This window comes from Dermacentor variabilis, chromosome 7 (assembly GCF_050947875.1).
Source record: "Dermacentor variabilis isolate Ectoservices chromosome 7, ASM5094787v1, whole genome shotgun sequence".
NCBI classification, from domain to species: Eukaryota; Metazoa; Arthropoda; class Arachnida; order Ixodida; family Ixodidae; genus Dermacentor; species Dermacentor variabilis.
In genome coordinates, this window is record NC_134574.1 from 1,268,045 (window position 1) to 1,290,326 (window position 22,282).

At 47.1% G+C, this 22,282-nt stretch overlaps 1 protein-coding gene across 3 annotated transcripts in view; it reads left to right on the top strand.

The window, feature by feature from the left end:
• The window catches only part of LOC142587280 (sarcospan-like), a 578,002-nt gene that overhangs the window by 373,314 nt on the left and 182,406 nt on the right, over positions 1 to 22,282 (top strand). For all 3 annotated transcript variants that reach the window (XM_075698151.1, XM_075698150.1, XM_075698152.1), the window contains one exon: positions 6,344 to 6,436. In XM_075698151.1, the coding sequence (XP_075554266.1) occupies positions 6,344 to 6,436 (93 nt within the window). The remainder of the gene's footprint in view (positions 1 to 6,343; positions 6,437 to 22,282) is intronic.

Here is a 22,282-nt window from a genome sequence, read left to right on the forward strand (position 1 = left end):
TCGGACTTTCACAATGAGGAAACCAACTGGGGTCAGTCCAGCACGATTTTTAGTCTGTGTTAAGGAAAAAATTTTTGAGCATTTTTCTGAAAATGTGTGCTGAGGTAGCTGTAACGAGCGCTTCAGCAATTTCCGGATATTCGTTGAGTAGGTCTGGTATCATAAAGCTTAGTTTTTGATCGCCATATTTTGTACGCGAGCGTGGCCTGGGTATTAAATTCTTTCGTAGGCAGTACGGACCAGGTTTCACTTGATATTTGGTTTGAATAGGTGTTGCTTGGTGCTGATGCAATATTTCCAGGGCCAAGTTGTATTTATACAATTTATGAATAGGCAGTATTTTATTAGATTTAAAAAAGGGTGTAGTGTCTTCAGAAAGTTCTAAATTTCCTATTGCACGCACCGCTCGCTTTTGCAAACAAAAAAGACTGTCTAGGTTGGTCTTAGTCGTTGTTGACCATACTAAGAAACAGTAACATAACCGGGAATGAAATAGCGCGTAGTATATTTGCCTTTTCACCACAGACGGGATATAATATCTCACTTTATTTAAGATTCCAACAGCTCGCCCTAGCTCACTTCGGAGCTTGTCAACGTGAGGCGTCCATGAGAGGTTTTCTTGAAATGTCACCCCCAAAAATCTAACTGATACAGATTGTTCGATGGTAACGTTTTGAAATTTTAAATCCAAGTTTATAGTCGGGTGGTGTCCTCGCGGCCGGAAGAGTAAGTATTTCGTTTTGCTGATGTTTAATTGAAGTCTGTTAGATTGAAGCCACAAATCCAGACCTGTTAGCCATTCGTTAGCTCGATGAAATACCTCTCTTTCATGAGCACCTGTAAAGAATACATTCGTATCGTCTGCGTATAAAATTAACTTTGTATTTTTGTTAATGTTTACAATATCGTTAATGTATAATAAAAATAACGTTGGTCCTAGTAATGATCCCTGTGGTACGCCAAATTTTACAAATTTTAAGTCCGAATTTACGCCATTTATGCATGTGAATTGAGCTCTCGAAGTTAAGTAGCTTTTTATCAAAGACCAAGCTTTGCCCCGTATTCCATACAATGGCAATTTCTTTAAGAGCACATCGTGTTGGACACAGTCAAATGCTTTTCTAAAATCCAGAAATATTCCCAGGGTAACTATTTTCTTTTCGATGTTGTCTAGTATGTGCTCCTTTATTTCAAGAAGGGCACTTTCAGATGACTTGTTTTTTCTAAACCCGAATTGTTCGCTTACTATTATATTGTTTGCCGTCAGAAAGCCGGAAAGTCTTTTATGTATTATGTTCTCCGCTATCTTTGCAAAGATAGGAAGCACTGATATTGGTCTGTAATTGTTCTTGTCTTTAACGGAACCACCTTTATGTATTACGGCAACACGGGCTAGTTTCATTGCGTCTGGGAACACTGCGGTTGAAAGAATAAGGTTGATAATGTGCATAAGCGGGATGCTTACCATCGGCGCGACAGCTTTCAGTGGTCTAGCATTGATATCGTCAGCTCCAGCGGCGCAATCATTTTTCAAAGCCAATATGATATCAGTTATCTCATATTGATCGGTGGGTGACATAAATATAGTATTTTGACAATGTGTTTTCACAAAATGTTCACAAGGCATTTTGGCGCGGTCATCTGCCGAAGCACCCGCATTAATAAAATGTTCGTTAAACAAGTTTGCGACCTCAATGTCACTCATGGACTCATTTTCATACAAAACACGTTTTGGCGAACTTGTCTTTCCTATAATATCCCGGATCACTTTCCATACAAGACGAGAATTTCCCACAATTTCAGAAACTTTTTTCATGTAGAATTCTCGTTTTGCGTTTTTGATATCAGCACTTAATTTGTTCCTCATTTTCTTAAATATTTGAAGAACACCTTCACATCTCGTGTCTAAAAACTTCTGGAAAAGTCTCTGCCTTTGTTTAATTCTGGTGTATAATTCATGTGATATCCAAGGTTTTCTTGTTTTTTTGTGTTTTTTAGGAGCTTTTAGCGGAAAGGAGGCATTGTAGGCAGAAGTAAAACACTTCAGAAAGACATTATAAGCAACATTTGGATCGTTTTCTTTTATGACACTATCCCATTTCTGTCCTTCCATGAGTTCTTTAAACCTTAACATGTTTTGTTCCGAGTAGTCTCTAACCAGTGTTTCTTTTACTAATGTACGCTTTTGTTTCGATGGTATTAGACAATAAATTGGTAAATGATCGGTAAGGTCACAAGTGACTACACCTGACTTCACTTCATCAGGGCAAAAGCTTGTAATGCACAGGTCTAATATTGTTTCAGTACTTGAGGTGTCACGGGTAGGCTCGTTAATTACATTTGTACAACCGTATGATTCGAAAAGTTCTCTGAAATGCAAGAAGGTAGCATTATTTTCAGAAGCATCTATATTGAAGTCGCCGACAAAAACACATTCACGGTTGATTTCAATACAGCGCACAAATACTTCTTCTGCAAACTGCATAAATTCACTTATACACCCAGATGGCGGGCGGTACACGACAGCAAGAATTATGTTATAGCAGTGAATAAAAACACATTCTAAATTTTCGTTCACAATATTATAATTTGGTGGAATTTGGTACGGCAGATCCGAACGGACATACCGGGCAACGCCACCTCCACGCTTCAATGAACGACAGGCTGACACACAGTCATATCCAGGTAGTAAAAAACAGTCATCCGGTGTGAACCATGTCTCACTAAAGCAAATGAAATCGAATTCGTGGTTTAGGCTCGATAAAAATAAGGTAACCTCATCAAATTTATTTCGCAAGCTTTGGCAGTTCAAATGAAATAATGAAAGATTTTGCTCATCCTTCAGCTGCACAGTATGATAAGCGATATCTGACATGAATGGAGTGGCGCATTCATGCAAGTATAGCAGAGGACTATGCTATCATTTCAGGTTTGCAACATCGTCCTTATCACGGACAACAACTGCACGTGCGCCGGTCTTTTTTCTTACAAGTACTTTTCCATTCGCGTGCCAAAGAACGCGTAGCCAGATTCCTTCGCCCAGCATTTTGCACTTGCCAGAAGAGTACGAGAGAAACGAGTCAGATTTTCACAGATAAACATGTTGGTATTAGCGTCTCGTAACGCCTTCCTTTTTTCCAGCCAAGCGTCGCGAATTTCTGATTTTGCGAAGCTAACAATTACGCCCCGTGTTTTACCCGGCTTAGCAGGAAGCCTGTGAATGGCTGTTATGTCGCTCGAGCACAACGGCTTAAGCTCCAGTGTCGTACCTATGTCGTTAACCTTCTTCATCAAGTCTTCGTCATCAGACTCCGTGATGCCATGAAATTCAATGTTTAGACGACGACTGCGCCACTCTAGATTATGTATATCCAGATTGAGCTGTGCAATTTCGCTGACCCCTTCCCCCTTCTCGAGCTGTTCAACTCGCTTCGTAACTTCCTTGGTTAACTTTTCTTGGGCAAGAAGGCGTGTTTGAAAGTCGTCAAACTTATCAGGGAGTAGTTGGACGGATGATTCAAGAGGCTCAAGCTTGGCAGACAAGGCCAGGAGAGAGTCAATCTTACTTTCCATTGCAAGAAGCCGAGTGATTAGCTCTCGATCGGACGGCTGTTCTTCACGTGCAATATGGGATTTTCCGCCACCCTTGCATGACTCACACTTCCAGGCTTTGTGTGCGTTTCCTCGTTTCGATTTGTGTGTATCCTCCGAAACGCCACTACAGTGTCCGAGATGAAAGACAAAATCACACTCGGAGCAGCGTATTGAAGGACAGCCGTCAGCAATAAGCTGTCGGCACGCGCAGCAGCGTAACATGATGTATGCGCGATAAACAAGTTTCGTTGGCAGCAACAAGCATGCGCAAAAAAAGAACAGAATATTACGAACGCATAGACTAACAAATGCAAAATGGCAGCAGCAGCAGCGAGAGCGCTCTTCAGAAAATAGACCTCGGGTTTACGGAATAGGGTTGTTACACCAACCTGAAAAATGGAAGTAGCGTTCGTGAGAGACGAGTTCACGTCCAGCTGCCGCTGCTGCGAAATGACTCGTTTCACTGTGAGGCCACCGCTTTTATGGCCCAGGGTGGCGCCGAGATCCCGGTGACGTCGTAGGTCAGTCAATTTGCACGCCTGGTGTAGATGCGTCTGGGCATGCGCTGAGCATCAGAATACTGGCTGGTGACGGAGGCACACCGATTTGGGATCTTGACAAGCACCAGGAAAGCCAGGACGACGGGCGCCGAAACAGCGGCAGATAGCTGAAAAATGGAAGTAGCGTTCGTGAGAGACGAGTTCACGTCCAGCTGCCGCTGCTGCCAAATGACTCGTTTCACTGTGAGGCCACCGCTTTTATGGCCCAGGGTGGCGCCGAGATCCCGGTGACGTCGTAGGTCAGTCAATTTGCACGCCTGGTGTAGATGCGTCTGGGCATGCGCTGAGCATCAGAATACTGGCTGGTGACGGAGGCACACTGATTTGGGATCTTGACAAGCACCAGGAAAGCCAGGACGACGGGCGCCGAAACAGCGGCAGATAGCTGAAAAATGGAAGTAGCGTTCGTGAGAGACGAGTTCACGTCCAGCTGCCGCTGCTGCCAAAAATCGACTGCGCCAGATGTACGAGCTGAGACACTCGTACATCTGGAGCCAATTTTCGCCGTCATGGTTGTCGTACCCATAAACATAGTAGGTTCGCCGGGCTGAGCCAAGATGACCGTTGGCATGGTGGTCACAGTTATGGTTGCCGTGGTTGCAGCCTCTTCATCAGTCGGCATGGTGGTGGTGGTGGTGGCTCCGTTTTGCATCAGACGTACCCGCACTTCCACAAACCTGTGGCACAAGGCTTAACGGGACACTACAGGCAAATACTAAGTCGACGTTGATTGTTTAAATACCATTCCAGAAACCTCGCAACGCTTGTTTCGTGCAAAAAAAAAATAATAAGTTTGCGAGAAATTTGTATCTGAAAGGTCCGAGTACCTTTTTCGAAATTGAAATCTTCCCCCACCCAACCGGGGGAGTGGTGACGTTGCACACGCCATCACCGCCCTTTGCTGCCGCCGGTGAGTAAAACGGTGCCCGAAAGACGGCGGCACCGAGCCAACAGGGAGCGGCGGATTCGCCGCTGCAGCTGCTTTTGTGTCAAGTGGCGTAGACCGTTCGGGCATTCCGCGACATCACATGGAATCTGAATTCTTTGCTACTTGCAGTTAGTGCGAGTTTCGCGAGCCAGCAGAACCAGCGCAGCACTACGCGATCAAGAAAGTAATCAAACGCGAAAGCGTGTGCGGCGCAGCGTCGAATGAAAACATAACCTTTCGACTGCCCGCGTCGCTGTCAACGGTAATTTGAATGAGTTCTTTTTTCTAAGCATGAAATGGGACTGGGCAAGTAGCATTTTATTTCATGTTATAATCTAATACGAGGATGTTTTTTTGCAATGAGTAGTTGAGTACAAGTGACAGAATTTAACTGATGAGTGTTTTCGTCATCCGGCAAGTGCTTGAACGTCCCAGGGGAGTTTCTAATCGTGTCCTGCATTTACCTCGATTTCTCGGTTATTAAAACTCTGTTCGCTATAATATTGTCGCCTTAGAGATTCTCCAGCCCTAATGTATCGCTTTAGCTTGACTTAGTATTTGCCTTTGGTGTGCCTTTAAAGAAACAGGTATATCCATTTACAGGTTATGTACGGCAGACGGGCAGAGCTGGGAAGTCCCTAACGTAGTCGTCTTCATCCGCAAGGTCGTGCTCTTCTTCCACCTTGCTTTCCGCACTGTAACAATATTATAAAGCACAAGCTTTTTTATTACATTTGAAAAATAACGTGGCATATGGCACAAAGTCTGGCAGCAAGCAACCCGGGCGTCGCACCAGCCGCATTGTTGAAATCTCAATCGTGTGAAATGAGCTCTCTAAATATACCATTGCTACGCGGGAGATAGCACTGATATTTTCGCTCGAGTTCCAGCATGTGAAACAGCCTTGGGACGTTCGTAAGCGCTCTCACGGACCATCACGCCGTGCGTCTTGGAGGCCACGCGCAGGATTGACGGCGGCGGCGCTACATGGCGTCAAGTGTTATTAGGGAAGTGCGAAAGACGACTCCCGCTGCAGTACACGCCTCATAATTAACTCGTTTCGATGATCGGATTGCATTGTGTTACTATATTGCTTCCATGCTAAACGCATTACCGTCGGCACTCGTCGTTAGATGGGTACTGGGAATTTTAATAAAATGCCCATGCGTCACGTTATTCGTGTGCCCTCGAGGGTAAACAGTTCCTACTCTTGTCGCTATCTTTCATAGATGCTTACGTTCTTCTTATTTCTCACTCGCAGTTGCTGTGCGCAGGCATCATTGGCATCATCGCCGTGTACAGCAACACAAACTACAAGAGCCAGAACAACCGCAAGCCCATCTTCATACTCAAGGTGTGTTGTGGCACGCATTTGTACATAGCTACATATTTTTTTTTAATTCTTTGATGCACATGTTTTGCACAGGTTTGCCTGTTAGCGCTTCATTATTTCTCCGAGATCCGCTCCGAGATCCCTCACTGTTGACGGTTTATTGCTATAGAATTACGCGGACACTCGAGACAAGGCAGCTGGGTAAAAAGCCCACAATGCCGACTGCCGCCTGCATCAAAAAGGGCATGATGATAATTTATTGGCATCCTCTTTCAAACGGAAAGGTGACAAATAGTCACCTAGCCTGCTTGAGTTACTCAGATATGCTATACATGCTTTTCATTCCAGTATTTTGCATACATCTCCTTAACCTATTCTCTCGTCATAAAAATTCTCTATCTTGTACCGCCCCTATGCCTGTAACAGATTTAGTCGTATCTTCTCTACCTTGTGGAGGGTAGCTCTTAGTTCCTGCCTTGAGCGTCAGCGTGCCTCATCTGCGTAACAGAGAAGCGGGAACGAAAGAAGTCGACAGCGAAGATGGCGTGAGGAAAGCGGCGAAAGATACAGTGAAAGCATGATGTGGAAAGGAGTTGAATAGAGTACGGCGAAAGTGTGAGGAGAAAAACAGAAGACTGCGATAGAGAAGAGAGCGTGAGGAGGAAAGCTGAATAAGCCATCTTGAAACACTATCAGATGGCGCTCATGTCCGTGCATACTAGAAGTAAGCATGAAAATCAGAGAGCTGTGGGAAAATTAGCACTAGGTGCCCACGTGAAAACCACAAACGAAGCAGTACAGGGGGATATGGGCTGGGCATCGTTCGAAGCACGGGAAGCTCAGAGTAACATCCTATACGAAAAATGTCTGAGGAAATTGGAGGATAACAGGTGGGTAGCTAAGGTATTTAAATACCTATACAGAAATAGCGTTGACTCACAATGGCGGAAAAGAACTCGGAAGCTAACCAGTAAGTGTGCCAGACACGAGGACGAAGAAAGACAGAGCAATAAACGACAGGTTAAAAACGCGGAAGGTAAAAATTGGATAAATTCAATGGAAAAGAAGCATAGTGTGGAACTATGTCGATACTGGAAACAGCAGATCAGGAATGAAGCGTTTTATGATAACTCAAGAGGCAGTGCCCTACTCTTTGAAGCTAGATCAGGATGTCTTAGAACACGGAGCTATAAAAAGAAATTTAACGAACAAACGTGTACTGTGTGTGGTAAATATGTAGAAACAATGGAACGCCTCATACTGAAATGTGATGGTATCAATGTCGATGTCTATGCGGCCACAGTCACGCTTCCTGAGGCCCTAGGGTTCAGAAATAACAATAGTCATGTAAATAAATATGCGGTGGAAATTAGCAAAAGGCGATCGGAGTTTTGGTGGCTCAAAAGCAGAGAGGTGACATGGTTAAAAGGGTAGGAAGACGTATTTGAAGAAAATCGCGAATTTTAATAACACACAACACACGTAGGCAAAAATAAAAGGCAAAATAAAAAGCTGGGCATGGTGGCAACTGCCATCACCCTGTTTCAAAGGGGACGCTCGTACCTTCCATCCATCTATCCACTTGAGATTTTCTGGCGAATGTACGCGCCTTTCAGGGCTTTGTGGCGGCGACGAAATCATGTTTTTGTGCATGCTTCGAGCTGACTTCTGTTTTTGATTTCCTGATTATTTTGCTTTTACCTAAGAACTTGGGGGTTTTCTTTTTTTTAGTCTCGTATTTCGTGTGCGCCTGTGTGTTTTGTCTACATTTTGTTTTGCAGTATGGTTAGAGCGTCCTTTCGCGCCACCTGCTTCAACCCGTGCAGCCTGGCGGGACGTTGAGTGTTTGTAGCCTCTAAATGGTAGCTTGGAGGTAGGACTAATAGCTAATAGTGGTTTTACTGTGCGTGTTTTGGTAGGAAAGTGAGTGTGGCCGCGTGGTTGAGCGCGTGCGAGAGCGTGTCATACCTTGGGTTTCCGCGGCATTGATTGGTTTTGAAACAGTGGTGAGAGTTGCTTTGCGACACTGTGAGGATTTGGATCCTGTGCGCATCAGTTTTGCTAAAGGCACGTGATTTGCATTATTGTAGTATTATAGTATTTGCATCAGAAAAAGCCGTGCAATACATGGTAAGAGAGCCGGGAAAGCAGGCAAAAGCCGCGAAAGAAAGAGCAGAGGACGCATGTGAATGAAGAGGGAACAGAGTCAATCGGCAACACACTGTGATGTCGACGCTAGGCTCAAGAAAATGGAGGCTTTCCAGCAAGAGCTTGTCAAACAGGTTGAAGAGCTCAAAAATGAGCTAAATGGAGAGGATAAGAATGGAGGGGGAACCAAGTCAATTGGCACAAACTTTGATGTCGATGCTAGGCTCAAGAAAATGTAGGATTTCCAGGAAGAGCTTGTCAAACAGGTGGAAGAGCTCAAAAATGAGGTAAATAGTAAGCTTAATGCACGGAACGTAATTTAAAAAGGACTTGAAGCAGCCGAGGAAAACCTGAACAGGGTCGCCATTGTGAACGAGAATGGGCCTGGCAATGAAACGCCGTCCCCGGACGTAACAGGACAGGAAGTGCTAGCAAAGTGCGTGGAATGCGTGCAACGTCGTGAAGGGTTAGCTGGAAAGAGCGGCACCTACCTTAAGGCCGCCACGCGGTAAAACAGAAGACAATGTCATTGTCGAGTCCGAATCACGCCGAAAAGGCCAAAGGGAAGCAGGCAGAGGTAGGAGAGAGTGAAAGGGTGATTATCGCGGCAAATCAAACATGGCTAGGTGCTCAGAAGCAATTGTGGAGAGGGTGAAAGGAGATAAAAGAGTGGTGGTAGGAACATTTCCAGGGCGGACAATGTGTTCTGTCATGGAGAGAGCAAAAGAAAAGCTCGCGGAAAATGCCCACGTGCGCAACCTTGTCAAAGTAGCAGGTGGGCTTAATGACGTCCTAAACAGCATAGAGACAGGACTAGCCTAGCCTTTGGCGAAGGGGGTGGACGACTTTCACGAGCTATCGCCTGAGGTGCAGATCGTGGTGTGCACGGGGCCGCAAGTTCCTGTACGTTACAGTTACGTACAAAGAGCCGTAGTGGCGGCTAATGAGGCGATATGGAAAATGCGCTGAGAGAAAGGCTTCGAGGTTGTCGAAGCAACCAGGGAAGTGAGATGATGTGGTGGTTTTAAACGAAACGGGATCCACTTCAATTACAGGCTGGCACGAGAAGCGGGCTGGTGACTTCGTGGTCGCGCTGTTTTAGGGGGCCCACGGGCGCTTAGAAGGCCAGCGTAGGCAGTGATGAAGACAGGCCCTTAGGGGAACCTCAGAAGAGCATCGCCGTCGATAACAGAAAAAGGAGGAAAGCATGAAAGAGAACTTGCCATGCAATAGGCTACATAAGCCAGCAGGGCGGCAGAAGAAAGGAAAAGTGGGCAGAGATTGAGAAGCAGAAAAATAGAGAAAAAAGCGGTGTATGCGGTTACAGAAACGCACCTTAGAGACTCGGAAGAGCCGCCAGTGATTGAGAATTATGTTTGGGAGGGATCCAGCAGAACTAAGTCGGAAAGAAAGGGAGGGGGAGTCGGAAGCTCATCCATGAGGGAGCGAAATGAAAGAGTAAAGTCAAAATATTAAGAGCATCTTTGGTTGTCAGTTACAATGAATGGGAAAGAAACTTGGCTGTGGGTTACGTATTTATGGACCGGGAGTATTTTGCACAGAGAAGAATAAGGAGTTAGGTTAATATATGCATATGTATGCACCTTAATATATGCATAAGCGCAAATATTAACTGTTTCGGGAATGGTGCTGAGATTATCCTATTAGGTGACATGAATGCCCACATAAAGGATTTAGATGGCTATACCGACAACTGGAAGTCAATGCTAGACCTTTATGGGCAACATAACCTCGTTATCATGAATACAGGGCCTGAGCGTGAAGCGCAGATCACGTGGGAAGTGGGAAGCCAGCAATCAGCCATTGATTACTGTCTGATGACAGAAGGAATTCATGATAAGTTAAGAGAAATGGTCATTGATGAGGAAGGGAATAGCAGCATAGGAAGTGACCATAAACTCATCATTTTGAAGATGGGATATGTAGTTGGGAAAGAGACGAAGTAGTGCAAAATGGCCAGTCCAAATTTGAACGCTGAGCAAAAAATAAATATAGTCACTAGAATCACGGAAGAACTTGGCCAATGGCCAAATAAAGAGTGGGAATATACTGAGCTTCTAAGTGTAATAACGACAGAACTATGGAAAGAGAAACAATATATTCGTTAGAAAAGCAAAAAGAAACCCCAAAGCTGGTGGAACAGGGAGATACGGGAAACGATCGCCGAACGACAGAAAGCATACCGAGAGCACAGGCAGCTAAGGAAGGCGCAGTTGCCGCAGGATGAAGTAACCACTAAATGGGAAATCTACCGGGAGAAAAAGTCTATGGTTCAAATACTGGTGCAAGAAAAATTAAAAGGTGAAATTGAAGGTTCGTTGCCAGAAATACGTGAGAAGAGGAAGGCCGCACCTAGAATTTTTTGGAACCAGACTAAGTAATTAGGCAGGAAGTCAACAACAATACAACAACATATCCTAGAAGAAGATGAAAACAGACTGAAAGGAGAAGCAGCAATAAATTACATCCGAAAAATAACAGCCGAGTCTTTCCAAGGCAATGACGAGTTTCTATTTGAAGAAAAAAAGAGAATGAAAGAGACCTAGATGGAAAAGGAGCTGGTGCTGACAAATTTCAACTGGAAGAAAGCCAAAGAGAAAATTCCTAAGCACATAGCTTCCCGTTAGCCTGATTAATGAACTAGGACCAAAAAGTAAGGAAACTGGTGAAATCATCGGAAGAAACTTTAAAAGATAGATGGATACCAGACATTTGGCGACAAAACATAATGAATTTATTTTATAAAGGTAAGGGGGAGCATGATAGAATTCACTCGTATAGACCGTTGACCAATTACATCGGTAATATTGTCACCCAGCTATTACAACTAAAACAGTTTGGCAAAATACAGATTGGCAAAAAACGTCTGCCTTTAGCGATGGCTGGTCCTCGGAGAGCCCGCGCGCAACCACGAACTTCGTCGTTCTTGCCTTAAGGGTCCCGTGTTAACACGTGCAAACTTATTTTGCGTCATTGCTCCCCTCTCAAAAGCGACCGGCCCGGTCGCTTCAAGGGCAGCGGGCGCGCACTATGGGCAAGAGTGCCAACATGAAAAGACAAAAAACATACAGGAATGTACACAATGCTGAACCGGTTTGTGAGGGTTGCTTAGCCCTGGCGTGCGTGGTGCAACTTCATCCGTACTACGTGGACGACTTCAGCACGGGGACGGCGTCGTTTCGAACCAGGATCAGAGCTTTGAGGCACCACCTCGTAGTTCACATCACTGAGACAGCGTATAACTTCATAGGAGCCGAAATAGCGACGCAACAATTTCTCTGAGAGCCAACGGTGTCGGATAGGTGTTCACACCCACACGCGGTCGCCAGGTAAGTACTGGACATTCCGTCGGGTCCGGTTGTAACGGTAGGCGTCGGTATTCTGCTGGGTGTGGTTGCGAGTCCGAGCAAGCTGGCGAGCTTCCTCGGCTTTCTCGACGAAATCTTCAGTGGTGTCATTCCTTGTGGTTCCGAGGTCTACCGGGAGCATGGCGTCTAAGGGGGTTGTAACGCGACGTTCGTAAACAAGCTCGAATGGTGTAAACTCGGTTGTCTCCTGCACAGAGGTATTGTAAGCAAACGTGACGTATGGCAAAATTTCATCCCATGTTTTGTGTTGCACATCAATGTACATGGAGAGCATGTCGGCTAATGTTCTGTTTAGGCGCTCTGTTAAGCCGTCAGATGATAGGCTGCGGTCTTTCTGTGGTCGGTGTGCGTCAGTGTGACGACTTGTTGCAATAACTCCGCTGTAAACGCTGCACCGCGGTCAGTAATGAGTACAGCGGGTGCACCGTGACGAAGCACGATGTTGTGGACGAAGCTGGCGACTTCAGCAGCAGTTCCACGCGGCACAGCTTTCGTCTCCGCATAGCGAGTTAAATCCAGTAGCCACGATTATCCACTTATTTTGCAAGGAGGACGTGGGGAACAGCCCAAGAAGGTCCATTCCCACTTGCTGGAACGGCGCCGGAGGCGGATCCAAAGGCTGAAGGAGGCCGGCAGGCTTGACGGGTGGAACGTTACGCCTCTGACAGTCACGGCACGTTCGCACATAGCGCTGAACCGACGAAAATAGGTGTGGCCAATAGTACTTTTGTCGTATGCGCGCTAATGTCCTCGCGAAGCCTAAGTGGCTGGCAAAGGGACCGTCGTGACACGCCTGTAAAAATTCCTCGCGCAGTACTGTCGCGACGACGAGAAGGAACGTTTCCTGGCTGTTCTCGAAAATTTTCTTGTACAGGACATCGTTTCGTAGGCAGTACGACGTCAATCCTCGTGAAAGTGGGCGTGGGACAACAGCGTCAGCTCCCTCGAGATAACGGATGACTGGAAGCAGCTCAGAGTCTGCACGTTGATAGTCAGCCATGCGCACCACGTCGACAACACCAAGAAACGGCAAATCTAGCTCCAAGTCGGAGAATGTCAAGGGAATAGGAGAACGTGACAAGCAGTCAGCGTCGCTATGCTTATGGCCGGATCTGTAGACAACAGTTATGTCGTATTCCTGGAGGCGGAGGCTCCAACGAGTGAGGCGACCTGACGGGTCTCATAGATTAGCAAGCCGGCAAAGCGAGCGGTGATCACTGATCGCTTGAAATGGCCGGCCGTATGAGTAGGGTCGGAACTTGCTGATGGCCCACACGACTGCTAAGCATTCTTTTTCGGTCGTTGAATAATTAGCTTCTGCTTCTGTCAGACTACGACTCGCGTACGCAATTACACGTTCTGCGCCATCTTGCATTGAACCCGAATGACCCGGAGTCCTACGTTGCTGGCGTCGGTGTGTATTTCAGTTGCCGCGGTGTCATCAAAATGCGCCAGCACTGGAGTGGATTGAAGCCGTTTACGCAATTCGGTGAAGGTCTGTTCTTGGTCTTCCGTCCACGCAAAGGGCACATCCTGTCGCGTCAGTCTCGTGAGCGGTTCAGCAATCCTTGAGAAGCGTTCAACGAAACGACGGTAGTAAGCGCAGAGGCCCAGGAACCGCTGAACAGCCTTCTTGTCTTTAGGACGGGGAAACTCGGCAACGGCAGCGAGTTTTTCTGGATCTGGTCGTACTCCTTCGGAGCTGACCACGTGGCCTAGAAACTCGAGTTCCTGGAAGCCAAAGTAACATTTTTCAGGCTTGGTGGTGAGGTTGGCCTTGCGTATTCCGGCAAGGACACTTCGTAGCCGGGCGAGATGTTGATCGAACGTGCTGGAAAACACAACAACGTCGTCTAGGTACACAAGACACGTCTGTCACTTTAGTCCAACGAGTACAGTGTCCATCATTCGTTGGAACGTAGCAGGAGCGGAACAGAGGCCGAAAGACAGCACTTTAAATTCATACAGCCCATCGGGAGTCACGAAGGCGGTTTTTTCACGGTCACGCTCGTCCACTTCGATTTGCCAGTAGCCTGACTTTAGGTCTAAAGAAGTAAAGAAGTGAGCATGACGCAGACGGTCCAAAGCGTCATCGATCCGTGGCAGGGGATAAACGTCGCGTTTGGTAACTCGGTTAAGCCGTCTGTAGTCGACGCAGAAGCGCCCCCCCCCCCCCGGAGTGTGTTGTATTTCTTTTTTCCTAGTACGACAGGCGATGCCCACGGACTTCTCGACGGTTGGATGACGTCATCATTTAGCATTTCTTGAACTTGACGGTTATTCGCCTCCCGCTCCATAGGTTACACGCGATACGGATGCTGACGAACAGGGCGCGCCGACTCCTCTGTAACGGTCCGGTGTTGCGTAACGGAAGTGCGCTGGACCTTGGATTCCGTGGGAAAACAGCCGGAGAATTCTGTCAGTAGGCCCAGCAGCTGATCCTTCTGTACATCTGCTAAGTCAGCATTAATGTGGACGCGGGTATTCAGGCTGGTGTGAGTAGTTGCATCCGGTGAAGTCACTTGTAACGTGCCGATATCGGAGAAGTCAGCAATGTCGTTCAGGAATGCCACAGCTGTACCTTGAGGGACGTGCTGATACTCATGGCTGAAGTTTGTCAACAAAACTTGCGAGCACTTATGCTGTATTCGAACAAGGCCCCGGGCGATGCGGATGTGCCTTTCGAGCAGCAGCGGGATATTTGCCTCGGCAATACCCTCGTAGCCGTCGAATGCATCGCAGGTGACGAGGGTCAATGCGCTGCTCCTTGGCAGCACCGTGATGTTCTTGTCAACAATTCTCAAGGCGTTGACATACGTGTCGTCAGTGCTGCTCCCTGCTAAGGCCTGCGCCGTCGAAAACGTTACCGCGACTTCTGTAAGTCAATCACAGCTCCATTAGCCTGCAGAAAGTCCATTCCCAGAATTAGGCCCCTCGAACAGCTTGGCAGGATAACGAAATCTCCGAGGTACGTAAACCCACGAATGCTCACTCGCGCTGTGCATCTTCCTACCGGGGTTAGCAGATGGCCTCCTGCAGTTAGAATCTGCGACCCAGTCCACTCGGTAAAAACTGTCTTGAGCTTGCGTCCATGCTCATAACTGAGGTGTCCGCTCCAGTGTCGATTAACGCCGTTATTTCTTCGTCGTCTATGGTGACGGGAATGTTCGACGTTACTACCTCTCGTAAGGTGTTCGACTCCGTCTGTACGTCTGCGTCGTTCTCTTTTCGTCGTTGTCGTCGTAGTGGAGGATATTGCGTACGGTCGTCGTCAGCGGCCTCACCTCAGGAGGTCGCTGAACTCAGTTTTCCCGACCCGCCGGGCTAGGCGAGCGGCGTCTCAGAGCGCCGCGAGTAAAGGCTTGGCTTGGTGATTGTGACCTGTAACGAGCAGGAGACGACGAACTGCCATCGGAGATCAACATTGTGACAATTTGCGACGAAACTCTCTATTTCCGGCGGCCGCTCACCAGGTCGTGGACGAGGTGCATTCGGCGAGAATCCACGGAGCCCATCATGATGATAAGGAAACATTCTGTAGATGTGTCCGGCTTCGCCACAATGAAAACAAAGGGGCTTGTAGTCTGTGGTGCGCCAGACGTCGCTCTTCCTTGTCCTTGCTTCGGCGATGTGCCGTGGCCTGCGAGGTGGCCTGAAGCTTACGTCCATTTGTTGAATGTGGTGTACCATGCTGCCCGCACTTGAGGGTGGCGGGCGGCGAACTGCTTCAGCGTAACTCATTTCGGCCTGCGGTCCCTGCTGTGGTGCCTCGTACTGTCCAGGAACATGGACGGCCTGTCGGACCTCGGCGCACACCATTTCCGCAATGGAAAGTTGTCCCACAGGCGCAATGGTCGTCTGCATCTTCTGCAGTTCCTCCTTGACGACAGCCCTGACGAGTTCTCGCAAGGCGCCAACGTCGTTACCGAGGGTAACGGCAGAGAGCTCCCTTGAAATCACGGCGTCGCGGTTGTTTTGCCTGGCCCGCTGTTGAAGGCCCTTTTCTATAGTAGTGGCTTCGTCATGGAACTCTGCAAGTGTCGTCGGCGGATTTCGAATGAGGCCAGCAAAGATTTCCTCTTTGACGCCGCGAATGAGATGGCGCACCTCCTTTGTTTCAGTCATAGAAGGGTCCGCACGTCTGAAAAGCCGATTCATGTCTTCTACGTACGCCGTCACTCGCTCATTCGGGCCTTGAATTCTTGCCTCCAACGCTAAGTCCGCCCTCTCCTTCCTGTCCGCCCTGGCGAAGGCATTGAGGAACTGCCTACGAAATTCTTCCCATGACGTAAGTGTCGCCTCGTGCAACGTTACTATAGTGGGATACAACTTTAGAAAAAAGCGAGGCCCCGCCCAGATGACCGAACAGCCGATTGCCTCCACGACTAAAATAGTCCCGCTCGAAACATCGTGCTCCTGAAACGCGTAATTCTCGGTATAAATAAGGACTTTTGCATTTTGATGACTGGTTTATTAGAGCTCTCATGTGCTACAGCACATGCCGAATAGCGGCAGAAAAATAACCCCGTGCCTTTCACAACGCTGCCCGTTGTCTGCTGTTTAGCTTCATTGCAAGTGACAAAAGTAGCAAGAGCAGATCTGCAACGCTTCTGCGCTTGTTCACTTGTACACGACGTATCTACTACTCGTTTCTCAAGCTTAAAATGAATCAGTTGCTATTGAAAAAGTACTTATATAAAACAATACATTTATCGCAACCATTACAAACCTGGGGCGAGAATACGGTCGAGGCAGGAAGGTGCAAAAATGCTTCATTCATCGTTTTAAATAAATACTCTTGGTTTTAAACAGCATAACATTTATATTTTTTGTGTGTTTTCACAATTTCACAGCACACATTCTACAGCTTGCGCGTGCAGTGAGAACTGGTGGACAGCAATCAATCGACGGTGCCACACAATGCTCGAACACCGTCGCTAGACGCTCGGCTATCTCACTGCTGACAATAGAGAGGTTTACTTTGTCCGGTATTCCGGTAAAACGCAGGCGGCGTTGGGGCAGCAACACGATTATGCCAGTGCCGAAAATTTACACCAGCAGTGAAGAAGGATACGCTCGGTTAATGCAATATAACTGTTTCTGTCTGTTTGAGCACTGCGCCCCCAGGTATCTGCACCATGCAGACCGCTCGACCGCTCACGTTTACGCCTCCACCCCAACGCCCCGGGCGTCCGCCTGCGTTTTAGCGGAATACCAGAAAAGCTAAACCTCTCTATTGATAGTTTACGCTAAGTTGACGGCGACAAATCTTTGCGTTGAAGGCTTCTTCTGCAAATAGTTTCTGTTGCGCTCACTTTTCTGATTTCACCTGAGAATGGTTTTGCTCCATCACTTCACCCCGTCCGACGAAAAACGCAGCGACACGGTATATGAACACAGTCTTTGGAAAACTTTCTCGCCGTAACTTCACTCGGAAGCGAAATAAAACAACATGGAAAAAGCACGCAGGATGTGTGTTCCCAGCGGTCGCCGCGGGATACTGTTTACAGGCAAAGCGTAGCGCAGCGCTAGCGATGCTCGCTGCAATGTTCCTTCACCGGATCACGGCTCAGAATAAATTGCACGCTGCACAAATGGCGCATCGTAAGCTTGCAGTAATATTCCCGGCATGATAGACCGTCGCAAACAGTTCTGGAATTCAATCTGACGAGGGACCAAAGCACACAGCTGACGTGACCTCGCCCAGTTCGAAGCGCGGGCGGCCATCTTCTCCGTCGGCGGGGTCACCGACTCAGCGGCCGTCTGGCTCACGACGTTTTTCCAGAGCGCGCGCCCATTGGTGGATGCTCGTGTGGCTCCGCCTCGGAGGAGTAAATGCCCCTTTTTTCTAAACTTGTATCCGACTACAGATTATTTTCAGTTGTCTCCGCCTCGGCACCTGGCCCCTTTCTGTCGCGCCCGCGGGGTGGCGCGCGCGACACTGTCGGCCCAAAGGCGGGCGGTGCGAGCAACGGTTGTGCGGGCGGACAGAGACGCCGATGCGTGCAGCAGCGTGCCACGTTTTGCTCGTGTTTCTTATTTGTGTGCCAGGAAAATGCTGCTCGCCTTGTGAGCAAACATGCCTGCAATGGAACAATCAAACGGCAATGAAACAAGAAAAAGCAGGACAAAGGAAGAAAGTAATAGCTTGGGAGGGTGCAGCGCCCTTCCTAACTATCACTTTGTCTTTTTTCACTCTTGTTTTTTTATGTGTGTTATTATAAACTTGCGAGTATCCTACGACGAGATAGTGTACCAGACCACCGCCTTTGAACTTCGTGCGCATTTCCTAAGGGCTATAAACTTGTTACACTAATCATTTCAGGTCATCAAAGCTTTTTTTGGAACTGCTAAACTTGACAGAACAGAATGCAATTCAAGAGAACCTGAAGCTTTTTTGCATCACAACAAACGACAAAGTCGCTGCGAGTAACTCTGATGTCCACTTTAGGCATTGTCGGTTATCCGCCGCGTCCAGGTGCGCGCTATGTTTCGGCAGCCAAGTTAAATCAAGATCCATTGGAGGTAAGGCAAACTGTTCACATTTGTTCTTATCGCATTCACATTGCACTGTTTGCTAGGAAATTCCCTCACTCATGTTTTTTCAGCAATACATTGGACTAGCGCGTTCCTTCCATTGAGATGAGTCCCATCCTACTATATCAACTTCACGCAGATATTCCGCCTTCTAAGCCTGCATACACCTGTTAAAACAGCGCTACGTGGTAGCGTGGGAGGTGTGCCAGGCCCTGTGCTCGTCGGCGTCAACGACAGATTCAAGCAGATGAGAGAAGTCTGCAACTAACAAAAAGAGTAGTTTTCGCAATGCCATTTAGGTGACGTTGATAAGTTGCCTGGAGCCAAGCAGCTCAACAGAATGTGCTTGCAATGAGCACACTTATGCTCGAGGAAACATAGGGCCGGGACAATGTTGTTTATTACCTGTGTGGATATGTCATTCATAAAGTAAGAAAGGGCGCACCATGTGATCTATGCATAGCGGACATAAGCTTTGAAATCACAACAGTTGGCTGCGACAGTTACTTAATTTAGTGAGAAGTCTCAAGCAAGGTTCCTTAAAGCACCCGACACCAAAAATGCTGGGCTTTATGAAGACTGCTAACAAAAGTGTGTCAGCTTCCCTGGATGAGGCAGGCCTTTGCGGAGAGATATTTTGGAAGGTTTTAGATGATCTAGAGGGGTGCTGCCTCCCTCTTCTTTCTTGTGCAGAGCATATGTTCGCTTTCACGCGCGAAATACTGAATTTCTTCATTGTTATGCGGACGCATTTTTACTCCAGGGATAAAAACTGTCAATTAGAAAGAAGTCACAAAGTAGCTGTAGCAACCAAGAAAGCGCGTCTTTTGTGAATATCGATGCAGCATGCTTAGATTCATCAATCCGGCGTTGTACCGGTCCTATTCTTTTTTTGATTTGTATATAAAGCAACATGCCACAAACGAAAAGCCTCACTCTCCTCTTCATTCACCTATTAGCTGCTTTTTACAGAGTGCACAATGTAAAACGGCTATTCTCTGAATATTTAGCGCCACGCAGAGCAGCACAAAAAAAAATTGGCATTGAGTCGGCGGCGCGCTCCTGCCTTGGGAAGCTTCCGTAGCCAACCGGGCCAACCATGGTGGCAGCGCCACCTCGCGAGAGGAGACGGTAGAGGGTCACGTTCTCGTGCCGCTCCCAGGCGGAGTTTTACAACTGAAAAGTATCTAGTAGCGATCGCCTCGTGGTTGTCAAACCATGTTTTCGCGGAATCCTCAAGAGCGAAGTACACGTAGCGTAGCCTACGCTCGTGGTTCCAGTCGTTGAGGTTGGCAACCCGGTGAAAATGGTGAAGTCAGTCGTCGGTGTCCTCTGAAGCACTTCCGTGGAACTGATTCGGCGTCCGGATGTGATTGACGACAACGTGCGATGCTGCAGGAGTGGCGGGAGGTGGTTGGTTCGTCATTCTAGTTCGTTCGGATAGCAGACCGTACTGTGGCTGGAGTCCCTGGAGACGTCGGCTGGTACGTACGTGCACAGGGGTAAGCTCGGCTGAACTATTCGCCGGGCTTAGGTCTGGGGTATGCTCCGGAGATCTTAACATCGACCGTACCCCGCTCGTCCACCAGAAATGTCACCCAGCTATTACAACTTAACAGTTTGGCAAAATACAGATTGGCAAAAAACGTCTGCTTTAGCGATGGCTGGTCCTCGGAGAGCCCGCACGCAACCACGAACTTCGTCGTTCTCGCCTTAAGGGCCCCGTGTCAGCACGTGCAAACTTATTTCGCGTCAATATGCAGGCTAGCAATGTAGGCAATCAAATTAAAGCTTCAAGCATGGGCACAGAATAATGGCATTTTGGGAGAACTTCAGGATGACTTCAGAATAGGTAGGTGGTTAGAATATAACCTATTTGTTCATACTCAGTGTATTGAAATATCAAAAGTAGAAAGCAGACCGTTATATGTGGCCATTTTAGACGCTACAGGAGCCCATGACAACGTAGACCGCAACATTTTGTGGGATATTCTGGAAGAGGAAGGCTTAGGGGACAATTGTCTACAGCTTTTGAGATAGATTTACCTAGAAAATATCGTTTGCGTTTAATGGGAATGGATGAGGAGCGAGGAGAAAGTTAATATCAACAAGGGACTGAGGCAGGGGTGCCCTTTATCCCCACTGTTGTTTATGATGTACATGGTGAGGATAGAGAGGGCGCTAGAAGGAACTAATATCGCATTTAATCTTTCATACAAAAAGGCGGGTACAGTTATAGACCAGCAGCTTCCAGGTTTATTTTATGCGGACGACATTGTGTTGCTAGCTAACAAGCAAGGTCATTTGCAACGTCTGGCTAATATCTGTGGGCAGGAAGGCAACAATTTAGGTTTGAAATTTAGTATTAGAAAATCAGGTGTTATGGTATTCAATGAAAACAGTGAGCAGGCAGTGGCGATACAGGGCCAGGAAATACCTCGGGTAACAGAATAGAAATACCTTGGTATATGGATACACGAAGGCAATGTATATATGGAAACACAGGAAAAAACAAAAAAGCTGAAGGGGAAGAGAAATGCTGCCATAATGAACCACAGAGCGCTATGGGGACACAATACGTACGAAGTGATCCGAGGTATGTGGAGAGGTGTAATGGTTCCAGGACTTACTTTTGGAAATGCGGTTGTTTGCTTTAAATAAGGGGTACCAGCAGGACTCGATGGGCACCAAAGGTCAGTGGGTTTATTTATTTATTTAGTACCCACAGTGCCCATTCAGACATTACAGCGGGGGGGGGGGGGGATACAGATGAAGAAAGAAGCATAAAAATTGCAGGTTTGCATAAATTTGTTTAAGCCAACAACACATAATTATACGCCGACAAAAAAACCACACAGCCAAGTTGCACGCAGCCACGACGCACACAGGCACGTTGCAGATGTCACATGTCGCATGTGAAAAAAAAGTACATAAAGCACAATGATTACGACGACTCATGATGAAAAAGCAAAAAAAAAGCAAAGCGAATAATAGGTTGCAAAAAAAACAATGCGGTGATAAATATACAGTGCGACAAGGTGAATATAGAGGCACTAAAAGAAAATGTCATTTGCAACTGGGATTCTTTACAGGTCATGATGATTGCTAGACGCACACGCTATAGTTATCAAGCCTAAGGGATCAAAAGATTCTATTGATTTTAATGCAGAAAAGAACTTGTTAGGACAGGAAATTCCTACAACTGAGGAAGGAAGTTGGTTCCACTGACTGATGGTTCTTGGGAAAAAATAGCTGCTAAAGGCCGATGTATTACATTTGTATTCCCTTATCTTCTGTTCATGATCTTTGCGTGCTGATGTGTAGTGAGGCTGGTTTAGGTACACGTCACGCGGAATTGGAGTATGAGAGTGATATGGGCTGTGTAAAAGCTTCAGTCGAAACTACGCTCTTCGGTGCTGGAGAGATTGCCAGTTTAGCATTGCCTTAGATATAGTTACGCTAAACTGCCTGTCATACATTTCTTTATCTAGTACATACCTTGCCGCTATGGACAGAACTATTTCTAGTCTTTCTTTGTTAGTTATTGATGAAGGGTCCCACACAGAACATGCGTATTCGAGCGGAGATCTTACGTGTCATTTATATAGCAACTCCTGGGTTTGTTGTGGAAACGCACGTGCATTTCGTCGTAAAAATCCCAAGCTCTGGCAAGCTTTGCCTACAGTATAATCCACGTGCCGATTCCATGATAAAGAGGAACAAAAGTAAACGCCTAGGTATTTATATTCACGCACCATTTTTACTGGAGAGCAGTTTATCGTGTATTCAAATT